The 27824-nt window shown below is 38.3% G+C and overlaps 1 protein-coding gene across 5 annotated transcripts; it reads left to right on the plus strand.

Annotated features, from left to right (window-relative positions):
* Window positions 1-480: 480 nt before the first annotated feature.
* LOC137098392 (regulator of microtubule dynamics protein 2) lies at window positions 481-26663 on the plus strand. 5 transcript variants are annotated; one of them, XM_067474617.1, is made up of 12 exons: window positions 1811-1859; window positions 2355-2508; window positions 2752-3203; window positions 11243-11420; window positions 11794-11896; window positions 14049-14109; window positions 21002-21077; window positions 21653-21730; window positions 23261-23359; window positions 24266-24319; window positions 24405-24485; window positions 24660-26663. In XM_067474617.1, exons 3-12 carry the CDS (start codon window positions 2761-2763, stop codon window positions 24711-24713), a joined length of 1227 nt encoding a protein of 408 aa, XP_067330718.1. In that variant the 5' UTR covers window positions 1811-1859; window positions 2355-2508; window positions 2752-2760; the 3' UTR covers window positions 24714-26663. The 5 variants fall into 5 exon arrangements, 4 of the variants coding, with proteins under 4 accessions (XP_067330711.1, XP_067330734.1, XP_067330726.1 ...); XM_067474610.1 differs by lacking the exons at window positions 1811-1859; window positions 2355-2508 and adding an exon at window positions 481-620; XM_067474625.1 differs by lacking the exon at window positions 2355-2508 and having other exon boundaries at window positions 1753-1859.
* Window positions 26664-27824: the final 1161 nt, after the last annotated feature.

Consider the following 27824-nt stretch of genomic DNA (forward strand, 5'->3'; position numbering starts at 1 on the left):
TTTTTCACACTGTCATGCCTTCTGGTTTCAGGTGGGCTTTTTGTTCACTGTGCAGGCTGAATGCAGGCTATGGGTTAAGCAACAATGGTTGTTCAGGGACCAGGGAAGAAACTGCACGTAGCAATCCCCACATTATGCTTTGGGAGGGAACTCCCTGTTAAAATAAATAAACATCATCCTTCCAGAAAGAGGCCATTTATGTAATGAACTGACTCTTGGAGTAAATAAAGTCATTGTTTTTGATTGCTTGCGTGTTTCAGATGAAGTTTTAATAATGAACTTGTCTCTAGCTGCAGGTCAATAAGATAAAAGGACAAAAACCTTCAAATATATTGCAAAAAATACAAAACTATTATTTATAAAAAATAAATAAAAAAACATTTGGTACACATATATATGTGTATATTATGGAAAACCTGAGGTAAATCACTGCTATTCCTCCACATCAAATGCCATTTGTAACACTTCAATGATTAAAACCAGAAAGGACAGGTTCATGCCCAGTGACTACAGGTCCAAGGTTGTTGTGATAGTACATGTGTTAAGTAACTCTTTGAATCCCAGTGCACATTCTGTCCACGTTCACTGCAGAGACAGACAGAGAGAAGCAAAGCACACAGGTGAGTCTTTAACTGAGCCTCCTATCAAAGAATATTGTCAATGAGAAGGATATCATGCTGAAAATATATGCATTTTGTCTGTCAGAAAATGTCATAGGTAAAATGAGTACAAATATGACTTAAAGCATTGGACTTGGACTAAAACTTATAACATATAATGATAGAAGACACTCTCTAAATATAAACTAGTTCACCTGTATATATGAAGCTACTTTACTATAACGCACGACATGTTGGCCACTGATTATTCGCTTATGTGATAATAATGAATGCTATCTCTATTATTAAAATATTTAGCCGATAGCAACATAAAGCAACAAATGTAAAATACAAGGTACTCTGCAATCGAACCGTAATGCATGAAATAATCAAAAGTTTGATTAATGCTTATTGGAATATAATGTTCAACGAGAAGATTAAATGAGGACTTGAGGTTGTGTGTTGTTTCTGGTTCCTTGCATTTCATAAAAAAATTCAAACAACATACCTATTAATAAATAAATAAAGCTAAATAAATAAATAAATGTAAAGCTGTATTTAAAGATACATAAGGCAGATTCTGTAGCTTACAAAAGTTTCCATATGCAAAAGTTTGTATCTCCTTATTTTGAAATAGCAAACAACAAATTGTCTAGTACAAATTATCTATCATCAGAAATTTACAAATTTAATTAGTTTTTATAAAGGCTTGTGCAAACTTTTGCATTAATTCAATTCATATTATTTTACTATAATGTTTTTAGTACATTGACCTTTATTTGTCACCATTTTTATTTTTGAGGATAAAGAACACTCGTAATAGCTGCACGTGTATTGATATTATGTTTGGGTTAAATTTGCATCACCGTACATACAGTTTTAAGCTCGGAAATCTACCAAGTTAGTTTAGTTTAGTTTAGTTTAGTTTAGTTTAGTTTGTTTAGTATTTCACTATGGATACATCAATTTGGGTTGAGGGCAGAAATAGCTTCACACATTACCTGTATAAGGTAAAACTATACTTTTGTTAGTTGGACTAGTTAGGTAAAACATTATGTTTCAATGATACATTGCTTTTTTTTAATTTTTTTGGTATCTCGTTGAGAAAAGTTTACAAATAGTGTAAGTAAATGTTATTTTCAAATTCACGCAGACGAAGCCCGGAACACTTCACAGCAGCACTTGGGCTCGCACGGAATGTTTTTACGGTTACATTAAAGAAGTGTCAACTGGGGTTGCTCCATTAGCTTCATTTTTACAGTAAGGTTTCTAGTATTATCAGTTTGGCTTGTATTTAAAAAGAATATATTTGCGTTACGAATTGATGTGGTTATGTTTGATGTTTGCGCAATTTATTGCGATTTAACTGTGTCGAATAAGTTTGTACAACATTTGGAAACTGGTGACTTTTAGCTAACGTTAGCATAGAGGCTGGCTTGATTGTTAACGTTAATTAGCTAATATAGTTAGCTAGCTAATTGTGGTAATGAACTAAAAAATGGCTCAACTAGATGCCACGATGTAAACGCCCTTGGACATTGAATTTCTCATTATGTTCAGACTCTAAAGAGCTGATGTCTAACTGCTGGCTAACACAGTGGCTGATTATATGTTGATCCAGTTAAGTTAACGTTACCTACTTAATCTTGTTGTTTAGCAGAGTTTCGTGTCAACAGTAGAATCTGTTTGCAGACTTGCGGCTTCTCGCTTAGAACTTGTTTGCTATAGGTCTTAATTTCCATTGTGTTTTCTTAGGTAACAGGGACACAATTTCTGACTTTCACACAGTTGTGGCTCCTTGGAAATCAGAGGCAGTGGCCTCTGCAGAGTATGTACAAATTAATAGACAATAACAAATAACAGGTTGCAGATATTACAACCGTTTGGACAGTTGGGCTGACATAAACAGGTGGGTTTGGAAATAGTGGCTATTTTCAGACATTTCATAGAATAAAACATGTATTAATAAATAGAAATAAATAGCGCCTGTTTGGAAATTGGCAACTTTAGCCTTTAGCCTATCAAACAGGCAATAAAAGGTTTTTATAGATGAAGTGGAAAGATATTTAGATATGGCATATTTTGCTCATTTGTCTTGGCTTAATTTGTTCTGTAAGTTTTTATTTTTTTAATATTTATTTGTTTTCTGCAGGCTGGCAGAATGGCCCAGACAGACAAGGTGCTGGTTTTAGGAGCCTTGGTTGGAGTGGCTGGTATCAGTCTGGCTGTGGTGTGTTACAAAGGCTTTAGGTCAAGACGAAGAGGCTCATGGCCGGGATTCTACCTCAACCGTACTAATAAACAAGGGACAGGTGTCATGTTGGTGGATGGTCCAGTTCTGCCCAGGGGCCAGGTTGAGGTGCTGGAGCGCCTTGAGGCCCTAATCCAGTGTGTCTCGGAGTTAAAAGATGAGATGAAGGCATTGAAGAATGCTCTGCCGACACTGCAGGACAAAGTCAGGGAGGAGTTGAGAGTACGAGCTGAGATTCGTCGATCCAGCTCTCTACACAGGACCACGCCAACACGAAGGAAAAGAACTGCAGGCAGCATCACTGGGGCCATAGCTAGTGGCCGGAGCTCAGAGGAGGCAGAGAGTGAGGGAGGGTGAGTACTTTTTAAAGCTGAGATCACTTTTCCTGTTTTTCAGATTTTTGCAGTACTTACCCCAGTCAACATTGTGGAGTTATAAAGATCCTAAATCCAAACTCATCCAGTAGAGGTGCTGAGTGTTCACAGGTGAGACTGTGGTTGTACTGGACCGCTTCTAGTTGTGGATGTGTTTAAAAGAGTGAATGTGATGGGGGTGTTTCTTAGAGGTATCTATCCTGATTAATATTTCATGTCAGTCTGTACACTATAACTCTAACTCACACAGTAATTTATTTATTTATTTATTTGGCTTATCGTCTAAGTTAATGGTCGCTACAGCGAATCATTAGTCCGCATGTTGATTTGGCACAGTGTTTGTGCTGGATGCACTTCCTGATGCAACCCTCCCTAATTTCTACCGGGCTTCCGACCAGCACTGCATGGCTATGGATAGGCAGTCGTTGGTTCTGCATGTGGTCGGGAAGAGCAGGGCGTGAACCTCCGAACCTATGGTTGGTGGGTGGTCACTCCACCAACTGAGCCACTGCCTCCCCAAAATTCATAAAGTAAAACTATATTATTAAAATTGCACATTGCAACAAACTGAAAAGTCACAACACACACACACACACACACACTCACACACACACACACTACATTTTGTGGCTTCAATGGCCTCAATAACTTAGGTCTGGAACCATCAGGACTTTTCTTGTCAAACTAAATAACCGGGCAAAAAAGATCAGTGAGATGAACAGGAACAGAGCTTCACAACATTTCTGCTGAGATGGGAGAACTTGGCAGAAGGACGACCATCAGAGTTACTCTCTGTTGATCAGACCTTAATGTCACAGTGGTTAGTTTATAACACAGCTGTTTCTACAAATATATAATATAAATCTATCTGTTTCAGCAGAGCTCTAAGCACTATGTCAAACAAAACCAAAGCTCAGAGTCAAACCCCACACAACAAGTGTGGAGAAACCTGAAGATGCAACTTCATAGGAAAGTCCCACCCAGTCTGATGGAGTCTGACAGGACCTGTCAGAAAGGATGGTGTAAGATGCTTGTATAGTCAGAATACAGCTGTAATACAGTAACTGTGAGAAAGAGGCTTCTACAAATTATAAAGTTAAGGCTCTGAATAATTATGTAAATGAGATGTTCCATATGTTTTCATGTTTCATGTGTAGAATGACGGCCAAAATAGCTATGTTGTCTATTTTTAAAATACATGTACAACACAAAAAAATGTGGACGGGTCTAAATATTCAAACTTCAGAGTCGCTTACTAAGAGCCACAAAAAAGTCACCTTACCTGTCTAAAAAAAGACAGGTAAGGTGTAAGTCCACACCCACTTCCTGTTCAGGTTGTAAACTAAGTAATGATTGTACAGCACAGCCGACTTGACCTTTGATCATAGCTTGTATTTTGGAACAATGACAATTATTAATAGATTGTCAGTTGGTCATATTGCAGTATGTTGTTATCACAATATTGTGTAAAGTACATGAATAATATAATCATAAATTCAATCGTCAATAACTCTCTGAAGTCTGGAACATAACCACATGTCCTTCTCCCCTGTTGATGTTGATGCATGCTGACTTGGTTTGCTTTGCATCATTGTCCGTCGAATCCGGCGTAGCATCCTTCTTTTGTACTTGTTTATGTCATCACTTTTTAGGCTTTGCTTATTAATTTATATCAACATATGAAGGCCGAGATGAAATCAATATAAATTATCAGGTCATTCAGAAACAATATGTGTACAGTAAAAACTTTTTTTAGTGGACGCACACAAGTTAAATAACAGATAAATATCACAGCAGCTGTCAAGATGCAATTTGATTTCAGGTGAATTTCCACTTTTCATAAAGTGATCAATAGATCAATAGATCACTATTGTGATGACTATTTGAACTCTTTTGAACCTCCAACCGTACTTGTTAAACCTGCTTGCTGATTTTATGTGCTAAATTATAGTTATGACAGCATGTACATTGGCCTCAGGTGCTGCAGAGAAGAGCAGACTAATCAAGCACCGCATGCCCAGTTATTCATCTCCACTTTCAGCAAATGCCTTGAACTCATGCCAACATTAGGAAACATAAACAACAGATGTGTTCATTTTAAAAGGATTCCCGTTTAAAAGCTGATCTTATAAGCATTCGCACGAACAGTTTATTTATGATGCCTAAGGTTTTAAGTCTGGCAGACTTGCATTTATCTTGCATATGATTGGATATAATTTCCGACGTTTCAAATCTGGGCAAAAAAAGAGTTGATGAGTTCGGGTCATTTCGCAAATAGAGAATTTTGCTACTGTAGGACCCAGAATGACATTTTGTCTGTCATGCGACTCGATTAATCCTGTGCTTTTGCAGTCTTTGTATCGGAAGTAGACTACGGGAAGTGCCAAGAAGACATCATAACACTAACCACACTGATTTTAATTGGGCAGTCACCCTTAGATCAGAGCACAATTACTCCCATCACTGTTACTCTCCTCAGAGTGATTAATCAGCTGCCTTAAAGCTGTTTTTTTTACAAGTACAACAACAGTAAAATAGGCCAACTGACATCCAGTGCACTCTGATATAATTTATCAGTGTTGTGTTTTGCTGTCTGTGGTCTGGCAGTCACATTCCATGCAAAGGTTGGGTTGAGCACTGTTTTTTTTTCTTTATTTAGTTTTTTCTAGGAAAGAAGCCAATGCCAGTCATTATAATGTCATATAATGTTTACAATACAGCTTTAAGGTGATTCAAAAAAAAAAAGACAAAAATTTCATGTGTCATTTTTCAGGAGTGAATATTATTGACCTGTGTCATTTTAGCAGTGACATGAAGTATAACAAGCAGGAAAAGTATTGCTGTAGCCCTGGAAATATTTCACATCATCTGCATTTGTTGGCTTTGGAAATAAAACGGCTAGACAAATATTAACAGCATATAAAGAAAGCATTCTTTTTTAATGGATAAACATTTTAGATCACCCTTCCTCTACTAATGTTACCACCTACTTCCTTATTGGCTAGAAGAGCAGATGGAAGTAAGACTGTCTTTCAGCACATGTGGTTCACCACTTTTGAGTGACAGGCTTCGGCTGGATCAAATGCCTAATTACAGCCCAGCTTATAATTCCTTTAAAAAAAAAAAAAAAAAAAATCACATCACACAAACATAATTAAAGAGTCTGTCCTGCCGCTCTGATATTTGTTTGAGCAGGGGGTGTGGAGGTTAGTGGGAATGATGCAGTGAAGAAATTCCAGCACTTTAGGGAATATGAATATGAAGCTTCCTTTTAAGGGCTCTTTAAATCTGTTTTGATGGCTTGGAAGTGTTTGCAGCACAATGTCTCCATGCAATACAAAGTTCAAAGTATTAGGTGTAGTAAGAGTCATTACATGTTTGCTGAAATCTAAACCCTTAAGAATATATTTAAGATCAGCAAAGTTTTGTGTGCTTGGTGCAGAATGTTCGGTTTGCATACAGCAATATCATCCACAACATTTGTTGGCTCAACAAGTAGAAACCATCGTGAGGTTTGCAAACTCTCAACTGACTGAACACAGTCAGTACTAAGTATGATGTTTGTTTTTATGATTTACTAAACCGTGTCATAGAACATTATTGGTGGGGTAACATATGTCCAGCAGGGGGCGTTATAGAAGTATGAACAGGACCTGCAACAACTGCAGAAAATAATAGATGCACATCATGACTAGGCCAAGGCCTGTGAAAATACTTGTGTGCTGTTGATTGCTGTTGGAAGCTTAATGGTTTTCTAACATTTGTGTTGACATGTTCCTTTCTAGTTGTACAATTGCAAATTGCAATTCAAAATTGTAAGTTTTTCTACATCAACTTAGTCCTGTTTGTCTGCAGAGGTTTGTCAAGTGTGACGCTTGTTTGCGAATTGTCTTATAAGGGGTCTGACTTCAACCTCATTATGTGTAATAGTGCTTAATATTTCTACAGAAATGCTCATCAATAAGACAAAAATCAAAACAGAACATGTAGACACAGCCAATGGAAAGTTGAAAGTTGCACTAACTTGTCATTGTGTCACATTAGCTTCCTCAGAGCTGCCTCTCTGCAGGTAAGGAGACCAATCAACACCCGATATCAGTGCCAAGCTTTCAGATGCCTCATTTAAAAGTGTCTTGTAGGAACTTGTAATTTTGTGAACAGTTCCTACTAAGTTTATTCGCATCACGTCACTGTGCTTAAGGACATCACCCATTCTTGTTACCTTTTTCCAAAAAAAAAAAAAAAAACAGCATTTATGACACCGGCTAGTTGTTGATTTAAACAGATTTAGGCAGCACTTTCGTGTAGTAACGGGCAGGCCTGCTCAACACACAGAGCGATCTTTAGAACGAGAAAAAGGAACTCATTGTCTGCTCTGTGATTAAAAGCTTTACTTTAACTTCCATGTGAGGTCATGGTACGTGTTACTTTGCAGCTGTCTGTATCAAAACATTCACATCTATATCCTCAGATTCATACTGAATCACAGTGAAAGACCTTCAGGCAAACAAACACATTTATTCAATGGAGTTGAGTACGATGTATACAGTGAGCACATAGCAGACACACTCAGCTGTTTGTCATGGCCCCAGTCACACTGGCCAGTCTCTGATATGTATCTGTTGAGTTTGACCACCCACATCTTCCTTTCCTGTTTGCTTTCGTAGCCAAAAGGCTCTTTTGTGTAAATACTTGTGATCAATGTAATATTGATTCATCTCCCCAAATTCTTATCTATTATTATCTATTAATGCAGCTGTAATCAATGCTGTAAATAGTGTGATCACTTGATTAATGAATAATCCACAGCAAATTATCATCTGAGCATCTCTATAAAATGTTTTACCTCCATGTTGTACTGCAGAGGCTAGTCGATCTGTCAATGGAAAGGTAAACATTTCTTAGCTGGATCTCGCTAAACACGATGGTCTATTGGAATTATCTTGGGTAGGGGTCATCCCGTTTGCTATTCAGACATTTTTTCCCCCTTTTGTCTTTTCGCAAAAGAAATTAAGGATCAATTATACAATTTTGTACAAAAAAACCCAACAATTTCTAAAGCTCAACGGCTTTCAGCTTGTCCTTTTAGCAGTTGCCACTGCGGAACGTGCTCCATACATGGATTTGGCTTGAGTTGTTTTTACGCTGGCACCAGGTGTAGCCCTTGATGGTGGGATTCGATTCATGAGGCTCCCGTACAAATAAATAAACAAACGGTTTCTTTGCTATTTCTACGCTATTTTAAGAACCGAGTGTTACAAACGTGCTATTTATCCTTGCATGAAACATTGCATTCATTTTTGGCTTGGCATTGTGTCGGTGAGAACTGACTGACAAGTGCTTGGCACAACAGTGGGGGCATGCTGTTGTTGGAAAGCCAGCAGGCAGCATCTAAAGATTCAGCTTCTGTCAAACCTGTGGGGGATCAGACAATAAATAGCTGGACTCCCTCCAGCAAGTCAACCCTGGTAGCAGAGCAGGCTTTCACTGGTCCTGTCACCACAGCTCCACAGACTGAAAAAGCCGAGCTGCGAGTTCCGAGGCCCAGTGATGTTGGGATGGTAACTTGGATTTGGTTTGAGTCATGCCACTGTGAAGACAGGCCATGTTAAGCTCTACTGAAAGGTTCCTTCATTTCCCTCTGGGGTTTGTATACCGAAAAGCTGATCTCACTTATTGAGCCTATTAAAAGCAAAAGTTAAACCTTTACAGTCCTTTATCTTTTAGAGTATGCTGAGTGCTATGAGAGTGAACAAAACATGAATTATATTCATCATGATTTAAAGTGGTATTTCATTAATCTCAATATATGAAATGCCCACTTCACACGTGTTGAAACAATACATTTCCTGATTTGTCAGTCAGATAGGTCATCGATTTTCCGAATTTAGTGATCATTTAAAAGACTTATGATGTGAAACTGCAAACCAAACACCCACGATTCTTTGGTTATGCACAGGCACTGGTTACCGAGCGCACATGTTAGATTTTAATAGCCAATGCTAATTTTCTAAAAAAAAAAAAAAAAAAAGAAAAATGCCTGTTTCAGTATCAATATTGATCCTCTTGATCAGTTTGTGGCAGTTTCATTCTCTGTAAATGAAGGCAAGGAGTATTTAGCCTATCCTCACTGAAATCAATGTGAAGACATATTTGTCCAATGCAACAACTTCCAAAATGATAATACAGTTGATTCATTACCTTTCAATAACTGTTTCATCAAAAACATTATCGCCTTCATGGAGGCAAAATGTATGACAGGACTGTAGTATTAGACAGACTTAGTTTTAGCTTGTTGTGCCTAATAAATTGACAATTAAGTGTGTATACATTACATATACACATCTGATTATATAAATAGAACTTTAGCTTCTTTTTCTTTCAATGCAAGGGATTTTGTGAGTGGTGGAATGGCGTGACAGGAATGTGCTGATCACTCAGTAGTCTACTGTCTATCTCTCCAGCTCCATTGAGTCAATAACTACGGGGAGGGAGGGAAACAGATGGCTGAATGAATAAAAGAACAAAAGACTGAATGAATGAATTACACAAGTTCAGTAATGTGATTCCCGCTACTGTTAAACGCCAAGCCTTGGACGGAGCTTTGTAATATAGTGTGGCCAGATAGAAAAGAGAGACTCCCAACAGTCAGAGCAAACACAAACGTTTCATTCATTATTTTTATGCTGGTGTGTATTAGGGTTTACACAGGGCTTATTCCAGAGAAGGACATTGTTGAAGGGCTTTAGAGCATTATGTCAAAATGATGGCATAAAATGAAATGGAGATGCTATAAAGTATAGTTTCTCTTACATTTACAGTCATTGTACATCCGATTACCTTCCTCAAACTCACAGTAATTTGAATAGAAAATGTTGAAATTAAGCAATCGTGACCTTTAAGTTTGAAATGGCAAACAGAAAAACTTTTGTTTCATTAACATAATATTTTGTCCACACTGGCCTATTACAAATGTTCCTTCATCAGAAATTAAAGTTATTCTTAATAAATTTATGAAGGCCGATACCAGGGCGACTGTGGTGCAGGAAGGTAGAGCAGTCGTCCACCTATCTCGCAGTTGTTGGTTCAATCCCCGGCTCCTCCGGTCACATGTGTATGAGTGAATAAGAAGCAGTGTAAAGCCCCAATAGGTAGAAAAGCGCTATATAAGTGCAAAACATTTACCATTTACCAAACTTTGCAATGATACAATTTGAATTATTTTAACTTTTTTCTCTTGAGGCAAATTTGTGATATGGCCTCAATAAATAAAACGGACAACAGAATACTGTACTTTGCAAAACCAGACAGAATTGGTTGATCTTAGCATTGCACACGTTTTGGCAGTTGTGTTATTGACATAGTCAGCATTGGTTCTTTTCACAGTTCTTTTCTTGACTAAATAAAGTCTCTGCAGCTCAATACCCTCATGTTACTCTTTAATCACAGCACTGTGAGTTGTGTGTGGGGTGGAGTATGGAAGCAGCCTCTGGCAGGAGGCACCTGTTGAATCCACCGTGTTTCTGTCTGTGGCCCGTTGTGACACATCCCTCCAAAAGCATGGCTTGCAGCCCATAATATTCCCTTAACCACCAATGACGCAAATGCACCCTGTGCCAACACTTAATAGGGACTTTTCATATTTTCAGCCTTGTGTAGGTCTTTAATGTTACTTATACTGTGAATATAGTAGTTTTCCTGCTACTTAAGTATTAGCAAAACAGTTGTTGAAGGGGCACCATAAAACATTGCGTGCCCCACACTGACAAAGTGCATTTATTTAAAAGCCTCCAGGTATCCCGGTTAACACGTCAAACGTTTTTAACAGCTATTATTTAAAAACCATTAAGCGATCCACTTATGTAAACAAGCCTGGTGCAGTTGGGTGTTAGCATGGAGTGAAGACCTATACTTTCTAATCAGCACCTGGCAGAAAACAGCCTGTAAAAATGTGTTATTGTTATTAATGTGAAAAGGTTTTCAGCTGAGGTTTTCCCTGTATGCGTTTATGCTTTCAGGTATATGACTGCACTGACAGATTCTGAGGAAGAGGAGCCAAGTGATTCAGAACAGGGGGATGAAGAACAGCCGGAAGACAGGTTTTCTATCCTGCTTGAAAGGATTGACCGACTGCATCAAGGCACTGACGATGATAAAAGGGAAAGTCTTAACATCTTATTAGAGCAGAGAGAGAAGGTGTGTTCGCATACATCTACTTTATAAATGTTTATGTTGCTATGTTGTTGAGCTGCATGTGCACATAGTTGTGTTGCCTTGTTAGGACGGATTGTGTTGATTTGGTTGTGTGCAATGGACACACAGAGAAATATCTGTACATATGTGTTGATTTGTCTTTTTTATTTTTCCGTATTCTGCAGATTGTACTGCATTTATATGATATTTTCTAAAAGCCTAACCAGGGACCGAAGCTGCAAATTAACTTTTGCTTTGTGCCCTAAATACAAAGCATCGGTTGCTTAGTTGTAACAATGTTTAGCTGTATTGTCCCTGGAAAAAACAAAACCAAATGCACAATACAGTATCCTAACATCCTGGTGTACTTTTCCAGTTTGGAGAGGACTCAGCATTTCTTTGGCGGCTAATCCGTGCCTACTGTGACGTTCATGACATCAGCTCCAATGTAGAGGAGAAGAAGACCCATGCAGAAACTGGTAATCTACTAAATCTTGTTTAAGGCCTCATTTGCTAAGCATCAACCTCAAATGCTGTACTGGTCAAACCCTAAATCTCAATGCCTCAACTGAAAACCACAATCCTTGCAATTGGTCCTGCAATTACCTCACGCAGTTGGTTTGAATTGCTGGCCCATGGGATCAGCTTTGCTAAATGAACAACACGGAAAAAAAAGACCATCACTTCTTGACAGTCACATTTATAGTCAAGTTAAAGATCACATCTTCAGTTGAGTCGAGTTTGGACTGAGAGGAATGTTTAAAAGTGATTTAGAGCAGTAAAAGACTGGCAGAATCGAAAACACGATGGTATATAAACATTAGATCTATTTATACTAAGATTGATCCAATAGATACTTTCCCACTGTAAAGCATTATTATAATCCATCTGTTTAGTACTTCATGTGGCCCACATTATTTTGATATAAATGAAAAAATACCTGCGACAATCTGACTTTGAAATGGACACGATTGGATCCTTTAGAGCGAAGACATATAATTTCTCAGAATTTTCTGAAACTACAGAATCACCCAGTTCACATAAGGTTGTACAGCACTGTCAGTATCTTTTCTTATAAACCAATGAGCCTCATTCACCGGTGGTTTTTGGCAAGAAACTTTTTCTTGAAACCCACTTGTGCAGTTTTTACTAAAGCCACAGCCGCCCACACATCTAACTGTTCTTTACTTCCTTAACATTTGTTTTTGCTGCAAACTATTTTGCAGTTTAAGAACACATTATAAATCTGACATTTCTTAAGAAAAAAAACTAAACTAAACTGATTTAGGCCCGATATGGTGCAATTAAACCACAAACTGATTTTGGGTCAGCTGAAACAAACTACTACCAACAGAATTTTAGCATTTAAGCCGAAATCGACAATGTGTCCAGATCGTCTCCAGGACCATTCCTTAAGGTTGGCTAAGGACATGACCAGTCTTAGGTTGAAATTTAGTCCATATGTCACATAGCATGACACAGGCGTCCTCACAGTCCTTTTATTAAAGTGAGACTTACATTAACATTTCTGACACTTTGCCGTAACTATGATGTATCAATTAAAAATTTCTATACAGAATCGCCTGTATGGCCTATTTACACTCTTGTGCACAACTTCCTTTCTATGATTCTAGTTTGGGGAATAAATGTATAGTGTATTAAATAAAACAAATATATGTATAAATAAAGTTGAATTGAACTAAATCTTCTAATTTATTAATTGAAATTATTAATTAAAATAGAATTTAGCTAAATAAGACAGATGACAGTGTCTGGAGTAGGGCTGAGAATTTCTGGGAAACTCACAATTAGATTTAGATTTGATTTATGACGCTTCTCGTTTCAAAAATCACTTAATTTAATAAAAAGAAACGATTAAGATACTTTGGCCCTTATTCTAGTGAGCTATATGCCAAACCATTTATCTTTGTCCACTGAGCTGCATATGAAACATAACTGACAGACGACAGCAGCAGGTCGACCAAGCCTCAATAGTACAAGCAGATGACATCATCTGGACTGAAAAGGAAAAAAAAAAACTTTTTCAGGTGATGTCAGGGCTCACAGGCCCATTAAAAGCAGGCTATAATGGCTGTGCTTGTCCTGTATTACACACTAAGAGCCAGTACAGTAGATGATAACACTTTTTCCTCAAACAGGAGCTGTTTTGTGAATCTGCTGGAAGCTCAGACTGGAGTGACCTGTTTTTCTGTAAACCGTCCTCATTAATTAGAACTGGCCAGGTGCTTCCTGCTAAGACACTTGTGTCAAAACATATAATAATAGTCCTTGAGACATGGCTATTTAAAGCAACAGGTCTGCATATTTAACATTCATTTAAATATTTCTAGAGCAAATGGAATGAAACACTTTCCACTGAGGGATAAAAGATTTCAAAGTTCCTTTCGTGGATTGTATTTCATATCTCTTAATCCCTGTTCCCTATGATCTCTCTTGGTGATGTCTGTTGGTCTTGTGTAAATTGTCTTTTCTCATTCAACACACCCCTTGACTCTACTCATTCATGCTTTTTGTCATGTGAACAAGAATGTCCAAGGTGAATTACGTGAGGTGAATTTGTGTTTCAGTGAAGCAGCATTATTGGTTGTCTATTTTCCCTTTTCCTCTCAGGGAAGAAAGTTGGTGAGGAGGCAGTGAGACTGAACCCTACATGTGCTCAAAGTCATCAGTGGTAGGTTTGCATTGTTTTTCTTCCTTTCACATTTCTTCAGTCAAAAGCTACTTTTTATTCTGTTTATTAAAGTCTTTCTCGCTGCCATTTCAAAAGCAAATCAGCCAACTAAACCTTAAGGTACTGCCATTGCGCCGTCTTGGTAAATTCGTATCAAGGTAAACTTGATGAAAGCATAAAACAGGTACTTTCCCAGTGTGAGAGGTGTTTGGAGGGTTGGTTCCTTTGCAGTGACATTTTGGCTTCAAGCAGGTTTTCCTCTTTGTTTGACATTGTTTGATCTAGGCTTTACTTTGGGCACGTCAACAATAGAAACTTGAACAAATCAAAGGGTAGATGACACTAATATAAATGTGCATGATGTTAGGTTACACAAATTAATGTGGGTATTTTGTCAAATATAGAGTAAAATAAAAACGCTGCATGCTGTGCAGACAGGCATGTTTGTAAGAAAAGAGCAGCATCCATCCACCTCCACATTCACTTTCAGGAATGTAAACACAGTGTAGTTTATCAGACAGACTGATAGTAACATAATGTGGGAATAACTCATGTGATTATTGTCCTTCTGTCATTGTAGCTGCGGTTTCTTTATATTGCTGACAGCTTCACGCACTCAAGCTCCATGTATTTACAGCTCTAAATATTGAGGGCTTGGAGTTTTGCTGGAGACACATGCAGCACCAGTGGATCGTGGGTTTGTGTCCACCTCATAAAGTTTGTCTCGATTTGACAACTGTCCCCTTGTAGCTGTAATAAAACCAAAAAAACAAAAGTGGATTAAGGATTGTACAGCATGTTGCCTAGTTGGGGGCATGGTGGGTCAGTGGTATAACATTGGGTTTGCACCCCCACCAGGTGCAGCCCTGACCAGCCACCAAAGGCAACCTTGGTGACAGTCCCAAGCTTTAGATGTACTTTTCATTTAGAAAAGACTACTCAGATATAGGGGTGGGAGCAAGTCCGATAAAGTATTCATACTGTAGGTTTTTGTGTAGAGTTTTAAATATGTATTGGCAGAGGCTTTAACCTTACAAGCTAGAAAATTCAGCTTGCAAGTAAGTGAATAAATTGCAAATCATTAAGATCAGATTGCAGAAACAATTATTTAACTCCCAGTTAAGGGGTTAATGGAGCGTGAAAAGCAGAGATTCCTGATTGGCTGAGTGATAATTCACTATATGCTACATAATTCATATCTGCAATCCGACAAGGCAAAGCTACATTCTGTGCTCTGGAGCTGCTGTTTAAATGTATCATGGGAAGATAAAATGTCGAAAAGCTAGTCTTCTGTTTTATGCTTGTTTCTAACAAGTTCAAAATATAATCATGTCGAATAATAACCAGCGTTCAAATTATAAGTAAAAGTAAAAAGTTGAAGGATTAAGTACAGTGTGCATGTTTGTATTTTGCAGAAGTTTGTTTCAATATGCTCTTTTGTGTCAGCTTTAAAACTGATAACTAAATGTTACCATTTTGATAACTTAAATAAATGACAAAATAAACAAGTATAACAGACAAGTCAGCATTAAGTTAAATATAATGCTTGTATTCATTTCCTTTTTGATGACTGTAACAATGCTAATTGACTGTTATCCACCAACTGCTTTTATGTGTAACTTTTTGCACAATGCGTAATAATCTTCATCATCATCATTGTCCCACGCTGAAACTACAAACAGACTTTTTAACTGCTCTGTGCTGGTGAGGCGCTCGATCCGAAGTACAGCAGAGTGCATGGATGTGCATTGGCACAGTTAGCGGATTGCTGCTTTCCATTGGTGTAGTAATGTCATTTATTGATTCCTCTGCGATTGGTTTAACATGATGAAAACGAACTAAGAAGTACATGTTATAAATAAATGAGTAACGTAAATATCTTGGTGTAAGTTAGGACAGTGGTTAGAATTTACAGTGTGACTATAAGATAAATCAAAGGAAAGGGAATGATTCCTCGTACCCTTGATAACCTCCTTGGTTGCTCTGTGACTCAGAAAAATCACTTTTCTTTTTAATTATTTGTACCTGTTTTTGTTTGTGCAGGCCTCGGTCGTGCATTCCACATCTTAACCACCGTTCGTGTCCAAACTTGACTGCTGATCACATAGACCAGATGCAACTCTGAGATCAGATTGCCACTGTCTGAAAACAACTGCAACACACAGCTTCAATGAAATGACACCAGGGCCCTTTTACTTAGCTTGGTTTAATTCTCGTTCAGCATAAGGCACTGAAAAATATGAATTTCCATACAGTAAACCAAGTAGTGTGCTGCTTGTTTATGTGAATGGTATAGTTCCCCAGGCATCCCATTAATTACAGTCCCTGGATTAGTCCAGCGTAATTGAGAACATGTGGTTACTCTGCACACACACACACACACACACACACACACACACACACACACGAGAGCTGAAGCCAGCAGTCCTACTCGCTCTGTTCATTAGGGAATAATTAGCATGAATTCATGCACATGCTGCCGCACCTGAGATGTCAAGTGAAAGAGAAGGCCATGTTGGTTTAGTTAATTAAGAGCAACAGCTTTAAAAAAGCTTAATGCTTAATCCTATATCATCTGATGGAATTTGTAAGACTCTTAAACCATACACAAAGGCTGTCTCAGTTGATTGGACAGAGCAAAGTAGGTAAAGCCACACTTTTGACGAGGGAGGAGGCAAAGACTGGGGATGGTGCCAGTGAGTGTTGCAAGAAAGTTTACGTCTGAGGTAACTGTTTATTTATTGAACCTATGCCATGAGAAAGCTTGTCATCGGTTTTTTCTGAATTCCCCACTACTCATCACAGTTTGGCAGATGTTGTTGTCATTTCCTGCTCTGCCACTAAAACTGCTAAAATCCTCTTTACTTAGCCTAAGTGACTGAATCTGCAGCTGTCTTCTCAACCTATAGTACGTGAGTCTTGGAGGCGTATTATTTATAAATGTAAAAACTTTGCATTTATAAATAATAATGCACAAATGCAGAGTTAAAAAGGATAATGGCCAAATAATTTTAGTGCTGGCAGCTACTTTAATGACTGCATTACTCTTTGGGACCTTTTGTAATAGTTTTAAGTGATTTGGAAAAATCCATTCTTTGAAATAATTCTATCTAATTTTAATTGTGTATTACAATCTAAGTTATTTCACGGTGAAACAGTTTATACAATATTGGTAACCGGTAAACTCCCTTGACCCCGTGCATATTCACTTAGCAATCTTTGCGTAGCAGCTTAACAGGTAAGGTGAGGATGACGGTCTCAAGAAACTTGCTCTGTTGTATCTGTAACTTGCAGGGCAAGTTGCAGATTTTCATGAATACACTGTGAGTCTGTGAAAGAGAACATCAGTGGTTGATCCCTCAAATATGATAGAATCCATGGCCATGTGTGTTTTTAATATGCCGACAGTCCTAATTTATTGGCTGCATCAGAGAAGTGGAGAACGCTGCTGCTGTATCATTTGTGCCTATCTGTGTCCCCTGGTAGTAAAATTATCTTTGGACTTGTTTGTCTTAGCTTTGGAGGGGGACAGATTTAGCATAGTCTTAGGGTCCTCTGAAGGACTCCTATGTATAGGAACATTGCTCACTGTTGATATGGACACTGTCAGTGTCTTCATAGCTTAAATTCTCTATGTCAGAGTAGATAATTCCACCTTTTCACTCTTGAGATCTGTGGCAGCTCTGTGCTCTGTTCCAACTTACCATGGAAACGGTGTGTGCGCTCCAACATTGTAGTTTAGTGTAGTGCGAATCATTGCTGTTGGAACACTCGACATACTGCCACAAATTCCAGTCATCGCTTCTCTATTGTAAAGAGAACATTAGAAGTAAATCAGCGAACTTGACACACTCAGGTTGTTCCTAATATCCTTAAGTTTCTCCTGTTCGGTACATGTTTGACCTGCCTGGCCCTTTGGTCTTTGAATGAGCTCTCTTTGGATTCCAAGGCTGAAATCAATCTGCTGCTTTGCAGCTGATGCTTGGACCCTTTTGTTTTTGCCTGTTAGAGTGCAGGATTACGCTGAGCTGCACTTAAAACATGGACTAACCTTGCACGATTTAGCATTTTGTCCTTTTTGCATCTTTCTCATCGTGTTTTGTTACTACCAGCCTTTCCTCCACCTCTTGATTTTTTTTCCCATTCCGTCTTGCTTTTCATGAGGAGAGATGATATCTCAACTCAGAAAAGAAAAGAACAGTTATAGCAGGTAGACACTTGAGGCCAGACACACCTCTGTACACCTTTACATCACTCTTCTTTGTACACTTCCTCCCCAAACTTCTCTCCCTCCCCCACCACTGCCTCTCCACTGAAGGCCTGATGCCCCTTTTTGCACAGTGACAATAGAGGTGTTGTCTAAGACGACACAAGCATGGAATCAGTATAAACTTTGAGATAATAATGTCTGATAACTCCACGCAATGCAACTTGATGGAGGAGAGTAAAGGTGCTGAGATGAGCCACCACTATTCATTCATTTCCACCGGTCCATTCATTAGCAGCTCTGCCAAGGACACTCTTGGACTCGTATTCATGTCAGGAAACACTGCCAGAATTGCTACATGTTGAATAATGTTAGTTCTGGCCAATCAGGGGGAAATAAAATCATGTGGTAGCCTGGACGTTGAGCAATCTTTCCCACAGCCCTCACCTGGGTAGATGGATTACTAGTCCCTTCTGGTATGCTGGCTGCTCCTTTCATCTCGCCATTGCCAAGCTGTATTGTATTTAATCATATCAGCATATTACAGCATGCTTGTAAAGAGGCAAGGATGACTGACAGCTTTGCAAAAATTGTTCTCAGGCTCAAAGAGCACTTTAGATTTTTATAGTGAGGAGATACTATGGGTACATCCCAGTTCCCCTAATCACAATACATTTATCCCCACATGCGTCTTTTTTTTTTTTTTGCATTTTAAGCTTGAATTATTTTTGCCCTTTTTGTCCGTGTTGCCACATTTGAAGTCGAAAGTGCTGATGCATGATGAATATTTGTGTAGTTCTGCCAGGTTGTGTACCGGACAATTTTTGTAACTTCGTACTGGAACAGAAAATAATCCGCTGGAGTGTTTGAGTTGGTGGCTCACTACAGACATGTGCATGACTATGCACAGGTGATAATGAAAGAGCCGGCATTATTTATTTAAATACAGACACAGCAGACGGTTTGCAAGACCTTCTCAGCTGTGTTAACAGCACAACAAGGAACCAAGGAACTCCATTCTAATAGATCTGTCACCTGCAGCAACATACACAACTGATAGCGTCTTTGCGCCGGTGATGTTCAGCTTTCCACTTATCGAGTGCCAACCTGTGACAGCAGGCTGCACCCGTAGCTACCACAGACGTTTTTTTTTAACAGTTGCACACTATTCACCTTCCTTTGTCACCATTACGTCCCACACAGTTGGAGTAATAAGGGTTAGTATGAAGATTAAGGAGCGTTTTCAACTGAAATCATGGGTTTTTACTTGAAAGAAGCGAATATTGTACAATTTGACTTTTTTTTTAACACTGTTTCTGGATGTTGTATTTTTTACTGGCACGTCCAGAGATAGAAAAAGTGCAGGAAACTACAGTAGCCCACCACAAACTCATGCCCTCAATTCATTCACACGTACCAGACACATCAGTGCACATCCATTTTCAGATTCCACCTACCATCAGCACCACTGTCAGATGACCTTTGCACCCACTGATCCTTCGTATCACTCTGGTGTTTGACAGAGTACCAGCAGGATTAAAGCAACCTGGCAGTGAAACCAAACCCTCCAAACCCTCTGTCATGCTGACTTCCACGTCCCTAAGCTGAAATCTTTCTTTGTTTCCCCTCCACCTGCCCACTGGCCCAGGTCAGTGTATTAATTGGTGAGCAAGGGAATATGATAAAGCAGCTTATCTCTGTATATGTTGGCTAATTAGCAGTTTTGCAAACAAACAGTTTTTTTTATGCCCCTTTTGCTTGTTGTTTTTTTTAGTGGTAGTAACCCAGACAACAGAAGTTGTGGCCAAATTTGTTCTCCAATCATGAAAAATCTTAATTACCTGTAATGCAGTAGTCATACGCAGTAAACCAAACACTGTGCCTGCTTGCCTCATTGTAAAATCTATTGTTTATAATAACTTCTGATCATAAAGGTGCAACATGTTTGAGCTTTCAAATAATGTTCAGCTACTGTATCAAGTAAGAATAATTATTTGACATAGTTCTTTTCTTTCACAACAGTCTTCTGGAACTTGAGTAGCTGGATTAAGTACTAATCTTTAGTTGCTCTCGTGGGAGACATTCTGTCCCCCACCTGTTTTAAGGTTGCGATGCGTCCAAATGGACAAGTTCCATATATAGTGAGTACTGTGTTGTGTAATGTCCGACCCTTCCTGGGGTGGACAGTTGTTCACAACAGCCCCACTTACACAGATGACCATTATGCTTTAATCAGGCATAATGGTCATTTTAATTTGTCACATCCCATTTCCAGAAATAAAGGTACATTACGAAGAGGTCAATCAGACAGTGGACTGCGTCTCAGGTTCCAAACAATTAAAAATTGTCAGGTTCAAGATTAAAGGGAATTAACAAATCACTGATTTTAGTTTTTATTGCATTTATGTATTAATTTCTGATACTCTAAAGCTAACATTTGTATTTTATGTAGAAAAATAAGTGTCTTTATTTTCAATTTAAAACTGCATCATAACAGCTTTACAAAGAAATATCTTTTAATAAATATGTAGTTTATTTGTTTCCCTGCATGCATCTGTAAAAACAACTGCAAGCACAGAGCTGAACAGCATCATCTGATGATCACTGTCAATTTATAGTAAAATTGTGTGTGTGTGTGTGTGTGTGTGTGTGTGTGTGTGTGTGTGTGTGTGTGTGTGCGCGCAGGTATGCCATCATGTGTGGAATCATGGCAGATTATGACACAATACAGAACAAGATAAAGAATGGATACATCTTTAAGGTAAGTTATTGTGTAAAACATGATGATCATACAGTATGTTGAACCTACGACTGCATATTCTGAAACTGTGATTGTGATTATTTAATGAAATGCTGCCACTACCATGCCTATAGATAATTCCTATATATTTTGGATATGTACAAAGAATGAGGTGGTGGCTATATGTGATCATGGAGCCTGTCAGCCACTCCTACAGCCAATTAGTTGCATAAAACAGAACAAGGTGTGGAGCATTGGCACGTAGCAGTTTATCTTCTGTCAGCAGCTCTCTGTGTAGAATATATACCTTCATAACCCTTGACAGGTGAACGAGAGAGAGAGAGAGAGAGTAAGTGAGTTCAAGAAGGAAGATATGACAAAACTGTGAGAGACAGAAAGGAAAAGGACGCGGTGCGAGACAGTTAGAGCCTTGTGGTGACTTACAGAAATTGCATGTGTGTGAGACGTGTTTATCAAATACTTGTGGGTTGGTGAAGTAGGACAGATCAGGTCAAGACACAAGGCAATGGAAGCCCTGTCATAAATCAACAGTGAAACTCTTTTCTGCCTCTGTCTCTGTCTGTGTCTCGTCCCAGGATCATCTGGATAAAGCCATTGAGCTCAAGCCACAAGATCCCATGTCCTACTACCTCCTGGGCCGTTGGTGCTATGCTGTACGTATGTTGAGCGGGACAGATCTCTCTCATCTGTCCTTATATTGACAGAGTCAGAGGTTCACATGTGTCCCTGCCCTCCGGCCCCACTTTAACCCTGCCACTGCTTCACCTCATTCACTGCCACTATCTGGGTTACGCAAAGGTTTGTTTTCCCTTCTGTGATATTTGCAGAAAATACTACGGGAGGTAACACCAGCCATTGTTTGCTTTGAATCTGATTGTACCGGGGAGATAATTTCATCCTGTTTTCATTTGGTACATCTGGCTGTTTTTGATGCACCTCATGATTGTTTCTACGTCTATCTGGTCCTGTCTTTTATCTGTCCAATCAATGCTGGCATATGTGAAAAAAGTGTTGGCATTCATACATTTTGTCAAACTAAAGGAAGGAAGGAGGCTGCAATAGAAATTGCTCTGATAAAATTTTATACTTGCCTATTATCAGTTCCAGAGAAGTAGTGAGTTTCGGTGTATATTTAGTGGAGCATTCAATTATTTTTTTATATATATTTATATTATTTTAATATAGTGAAGCCAGAGGGAAGTTTAAAAGCAGGAGTTTATTGCACATTTATGCCCTAAACTAAAGCCTAGAAAACAAGTAACACTTGTTATTAACATTATTAACACTAATATTTAAGGTCTGTCTGTGGTTAGTCCACAATGATCTACTGGTTCCATCAATAAAGCAGTTTTATTTGAATCCTCCTGTGACGACGCTGATGCACTGATGAAATGTGCGGAACAGGAACATTCCATGTTTGGCCCAGACTTCTCCTGACCATTATTCTCCACAATAATTCAGTCGAAAGGTGTCATTGTACAGGGAGCCTTGGAATTTAGACTAAAGTGAAAATAGTATGTAACTGATACCCACAATATTTCTTAGTAGTATCTGTTTTTAATAAATAAATACCCACAAAAGTTAGCAACTCTGTTTTCAATAAAACAGTTTGCATTCGGCTGCTTAAAGGTGCCATTTTGAAACCTAGAAAGCAGAACACTCATAGAAATCTGAAACATGCAGTTAGTTTAACACAAATATTATTTATATATTTTTCACTTACAGCTACAGGATGTGAGTTTCAAATATTTTTGCAGCATAAAAACCAGAACATATCCTTCAACGGACATTTGTGAATTGATTTTGGGGGAACCCTGTATTCACAACTGCTCAATAATATTGACTTAAAGATTAAGTTCAAATGCACTGAACTTGGGTTTTTGCTGACCTCACGTCAGCGGTTTAGTTTGTCGCTTCACCCTGGTGGTGCACGTGTTTACCAAGACCACTGTGAAATTGCTCTTAGGTTTGCTTACATATTTCTGACTCACAGTACAGAAAACAGGCTTGCAATTTTGAACCAGAGAGGGCAGTGTAACTTTATTATTATTATTATTATTATTATTATTATTATTATTATTATTATTATTATTATTATTATTATTATTATTGGTGGTGTTCATTTCTTCTCAAAGTAATTTGCAAAATTGTCTTTGAACTTATGTTATTTGATTGGTTTGCAGGTGGCTCAGTTGTCGTGGATTGAGAGGAAAGTTGCAGCCACATTATTTGGAGAACCTCCAAGTGCCACAATTGAAGATGCACTGAGAAATTTCCTTAAGGTGATGTTACTTTTTTAAAGCAAGAGAAGGATTAAAATGTACCAGGTCCTACAACACATGGTTCGAAGGAGAAGGAGCTGGATGAGACGAAACCTTTTATGTCTTAGAAAGTTACAAAGTTACAAACATTAAGTGATGCCGTTGCCCAGCAGGCAGGTGTGGACGGAGGAGATTTCCCATGATGCTCAACAATTGACAGCTTCATTTCATAGCGTCCTTGAAGCTAACTTGTACCTTCAAAGTTAACAAAACCACGTCGATACAAAACAGGGTCTAATTTGTAATATTTGTTTCATGCTGTTTATTTGATTGCATGTTCTGACCTGCTGTGATGAAAAGTGTAACACACAGCGTCCTGTTTGTTCAGTTGCACTTTGCCTCGGGGTCTCTCCTGCACCCACTTTTAACAGAGCAGCCCATCTGTTTGTACAAAGGCTTAATCTGGTTCCACTTTTCACTTGTTTATATAGTAGATAAAATATAAATATAGATAAAATATTGCTTCTGGCTAATATTTGTGTGTGTTCTATCATTAATTTGACATATCTGTTATGACATGATGCTGCTGACGTGGAGTAAACTACAAAGAGGCTTTGGGGCTGTAATAAATACATCCTGCCTGTTAGAGAAACCCGCCGACCTCTGACCTTTTTGCTGCTCCACTATTAGTCTGTAATTGACTTAACTGTGGTTTTACAAAGACGTGAAGCATGAGATGAGTCATAGGTAACTACAACTATAGTCTTATTATGATGGAGACCAACGTTCCACTAAACCAGAGCACCAGTCAAATCAGAATCAGAAATACTTTATTTATTCTCTGAGGGGTAATTGCTTAAAACTACTAGAGTAATATTTATTTTTTCTTTATAACCTGAAACCTTTTGGCCTGTGTTTTTCATTCAGGTGGAGGAGATCCATCCAGGATATTCTAAACTCAACTATGTGTTTCTAGCTAAGGTGAGTCCCATTGAAATGTGTCTGTTGGTTGGATCCTATACGGACGAAACGATGCATTGACCTTTTTCGTTCTGTCTTTTGGCAGTGCTACAAAGTCCTGGGGCAGAGGGAGAAAGCTAAGAAGATGTGTGCAGCTGCTTGTTCGATGAGTGCTGCCTCAAAAGAGGTGGGCTTCATCCCTTTCTGCCTTTACATCTGCCTTCCTGGCTTATTCCTTCAGCGTTTCTCCTCCGTCCTCACAAAACGCGTTATGAATCAAAGATCCTAATAGCAAATTGTTAAAGTAGCTGCTGACATCACTCGCATAAACACACGTTATTGTATTTGACTTTTTCCGTAGGATGAAGAGGCACAGAAGGAGCTGGATTCACTGTGCCCAGCACTTGGCATCTGACAACAGCATGTGGCAGCATGTTTCTGTGGAAATGTATTTTCCATGTGGTGAAGGTGATGTGTGTGAAAGTGAGAGGCCATCATGTTAGTTCACTCTGTGAGTTGAGGGAAGTGTGCAGGTGCATTATTTCATTAATACCATACTCTGTCTTTTAAATCACACTTGGCTTCAGTTTTGCTCATATAAAGCTTTTAATAGTGGAAAACAAACTTTACATATAGTAATGGTTTTACCAAATCAGTGATATATATTCAGTTTTTCCTCCAATATTCAGCTTTATTGTCAAGTCTTTGATGTAAATTTATGTTGAATTTAATTGTTGGATAAACTAGATAAATCTTGAATTATACTGAGTCTAATAGTATATACAGTTTAAATATTGGAACCCCCATGTGTAGAGCAGTGTGTAGCAGACATTCTCTCAGCTCTGACTGAGGGATTATAGCACCACTGTGTTTAAAGGATACTGAGGGAAACAGAGACCAGTTTCTTTTTAGATAAGTGACTCTGTCACAGGATTTATTACCTTTTTGTTTTGTCCATGTGCCATTAACAAAGGGACATCAGACAATGGTGCAACCAAACAAAGATGGTAAATGCTATGACCCCTGGATGACCCTATGCCTTTTTTTTTACTCTGTCTCCCTTCAGGCCATATTTATTACTCCCTGGCTGCATGTATCTGCAGACTTCGTATAATTATAAGTTCGTTAAGAAGTGATGTACTATGGCATCAGCTCCTCATACAGTAATGCAATTTTATTATTGTTCTTTTAGAAATCTCAGTAGGAGATGTGAATATGTTAGTGGTTACTCATATGACATCGTCATTCCACAGATTTTTTGTGAGCACTGGTTAATTATTTATCTCTGATATTTCATATTTTGGAGACTGCAGAGTAGATGTCCTGTGGTTTATGGGCTCTCTGGTATTTTTGCCAAATCAGAGAAAAAAAACAAATGGTTTGAAAAAAAAAAAAAAACAAACTCAAATGATTCCAGTGGATTTCTATAAAGGGGTTATATGAAACACCTATGCAAGAATTTCTTTTAACTAAAGCCCATTTTAATCCTAAATTCTGTTGGAACATTTCAGGAAGCGTTGCCTTCCAGGAGTGTTACCACATCTTTTTATTTTCTGCATGTAACCTTTTAGAGCTTTGACATATGATATGTGTTTTATTGTTTTTAAATGTGGGTCATCTTAAGTCGATTTAGCAATGAATTTGGTTTTATTAATGTTTTTTTTTTTTATTATTATTAAAGAATGTGGAGAGCCCTCGTAATATGTCCATTCAAACATGTTTTGCTGCTCCAATATTTATGTTGACAAAATATGATGATCATACTTCACTGAAGAATAACCAACAAAGTTAGATAAAAGTCTTTAAAACATACCTTGCTGCTTTGTACAGTATATAAATGGAACCAGTGAAGTGAAACTGAAGGCTAGTTGTGCTGCGGTTGGAGCGATGACCCTCTTGTAAAAACTGACTGAGCATGACGTACTGATGCATATGATTGCATATGGTAAGATGATGTCACTAATATGTGAGCCAATAAGACCCATGTTATGTTTGTATATCTCATTCCCAACATTACTTTGTTCGTACTCAATCTTGTTGGTCTAATGCTTTTTACACATTGATTTTATATGTAAACTTTCATTTTGTTTACTACGGAGATTTGTTTTTAAGAATTGTGTCTATATACAGGCTGGTTAATGATTGATCCGTGAAAATGACAGTTTGTTGTTTTCTACCAGCACTATGAATGAATTTGACTTTTGTTTTTTAATGCCAAAGCAAATACAACGTTGCTCAAGGGTAAATCATATCTGATACACTACATAGAGATTATCCTGTAACGTAAGCAGTGTGTTCTGAATAATGATACTTGAATCTATAATTAAATCTGTGCAATGCTGATCCAAGTTGCACCTTTGTCGAGTTCCATGCTTGTTTGTGTGCTTGTTCACTTTTTATTGCTTTTTTTTTTTTTATGGCCTCCCACAGAAAGTTATGTAATCTATAACTCATTCCAATTTACAATGATTTGTATTATACACAAAATGTATCTGAATCCAAAATCAACAAAAATGTGACGAGCAGGTTCCTGCATGAGTAAAACATAATTGTGGCGTTTGTAGGCATCGTTTTCCTTTTCCCCCCCCCAGACGGTACATTTTGTGCCAGGGCAATTGGGGATTTGTTACTGGATCAGATTCAGGCCAGCGTCCCACCAGTCTAGTCATGTTTCAGCCCTTTATTTTCCCAGGATAGAGCCACACTCGATAGGCACCTCCTAAATGTACACAGGTGTTTGTTTATACAGTCATAAAAACTTCACCTTACTGTGATTGATTTTATTAGCCTCAATGTGCACTTTGATCAAAAGCATCAGTGGAGACAGCTGCAGAAATCCTTACAGCTGCTTTTGGTTTTTTTTTTTAAATATTGAGAAAACTGGATGTTTTGTATTTACTTCCAGACATCATTTGTCATTTCTGTGCGATTGCATCTTATCTTGATGTCTGTGCATGCTGGTGCCCAAGACAGGTTGAGGCCGTGTTGCATAAGAAGTTGAAAGGTGCAGCTTTCAGGTTTTCTGCTCGCTCTCTATTCACCTTCCTCAGGGACGTCTTGAATTTCTATTAATGTTCTGATATGTTTTGTTTTTTTTCTCCACCTCAGACATTTCTGTGTCGTGTTGTTTATTTGAAGCTCACTGTCACACCACTTGTTTATGTATCCCCAAAAAAATGGGGACATGAACGGATCCACCTTAGTGGATTGATCTTGACTCATTCATTATTTTGGGGACAACTTCATGAGCCATGCACCATTTTTAAAGCATAAACTAGATTTGAAATCTGGCCCCCGTCCACAAAAAAAGGGCCCTCATGATTATGTAATAATGCAATTGTTTTATATGATGCTTTAATGGGGCACAAATACAGGATTATCAGACAAAAACGATCAAATTACAACCAGGAGCCTTCAGGTTCTGGAGCCAGAAAGTTCCGTTCCCTTCTTCTACTCCTCCATACATTGATTACTGTAGTATGAAGTATAATGTACACACACTGTTCATGTCTTTACCTTCATTACT

Source organism: Channa argus, chromosome 1 (assembly GCF_033026475.1).
Source record: "Channa argus isolate prfri chromosome 1, Channa argus male v1.0, whole genome shotgun sequence".
In the NCBI taxonomy this organism is placed as follows: Eukaryota; Metazoa; Chordata; class Actinopteri; order Anabantiformes; family Channidae; genus Channa; species Channa argus.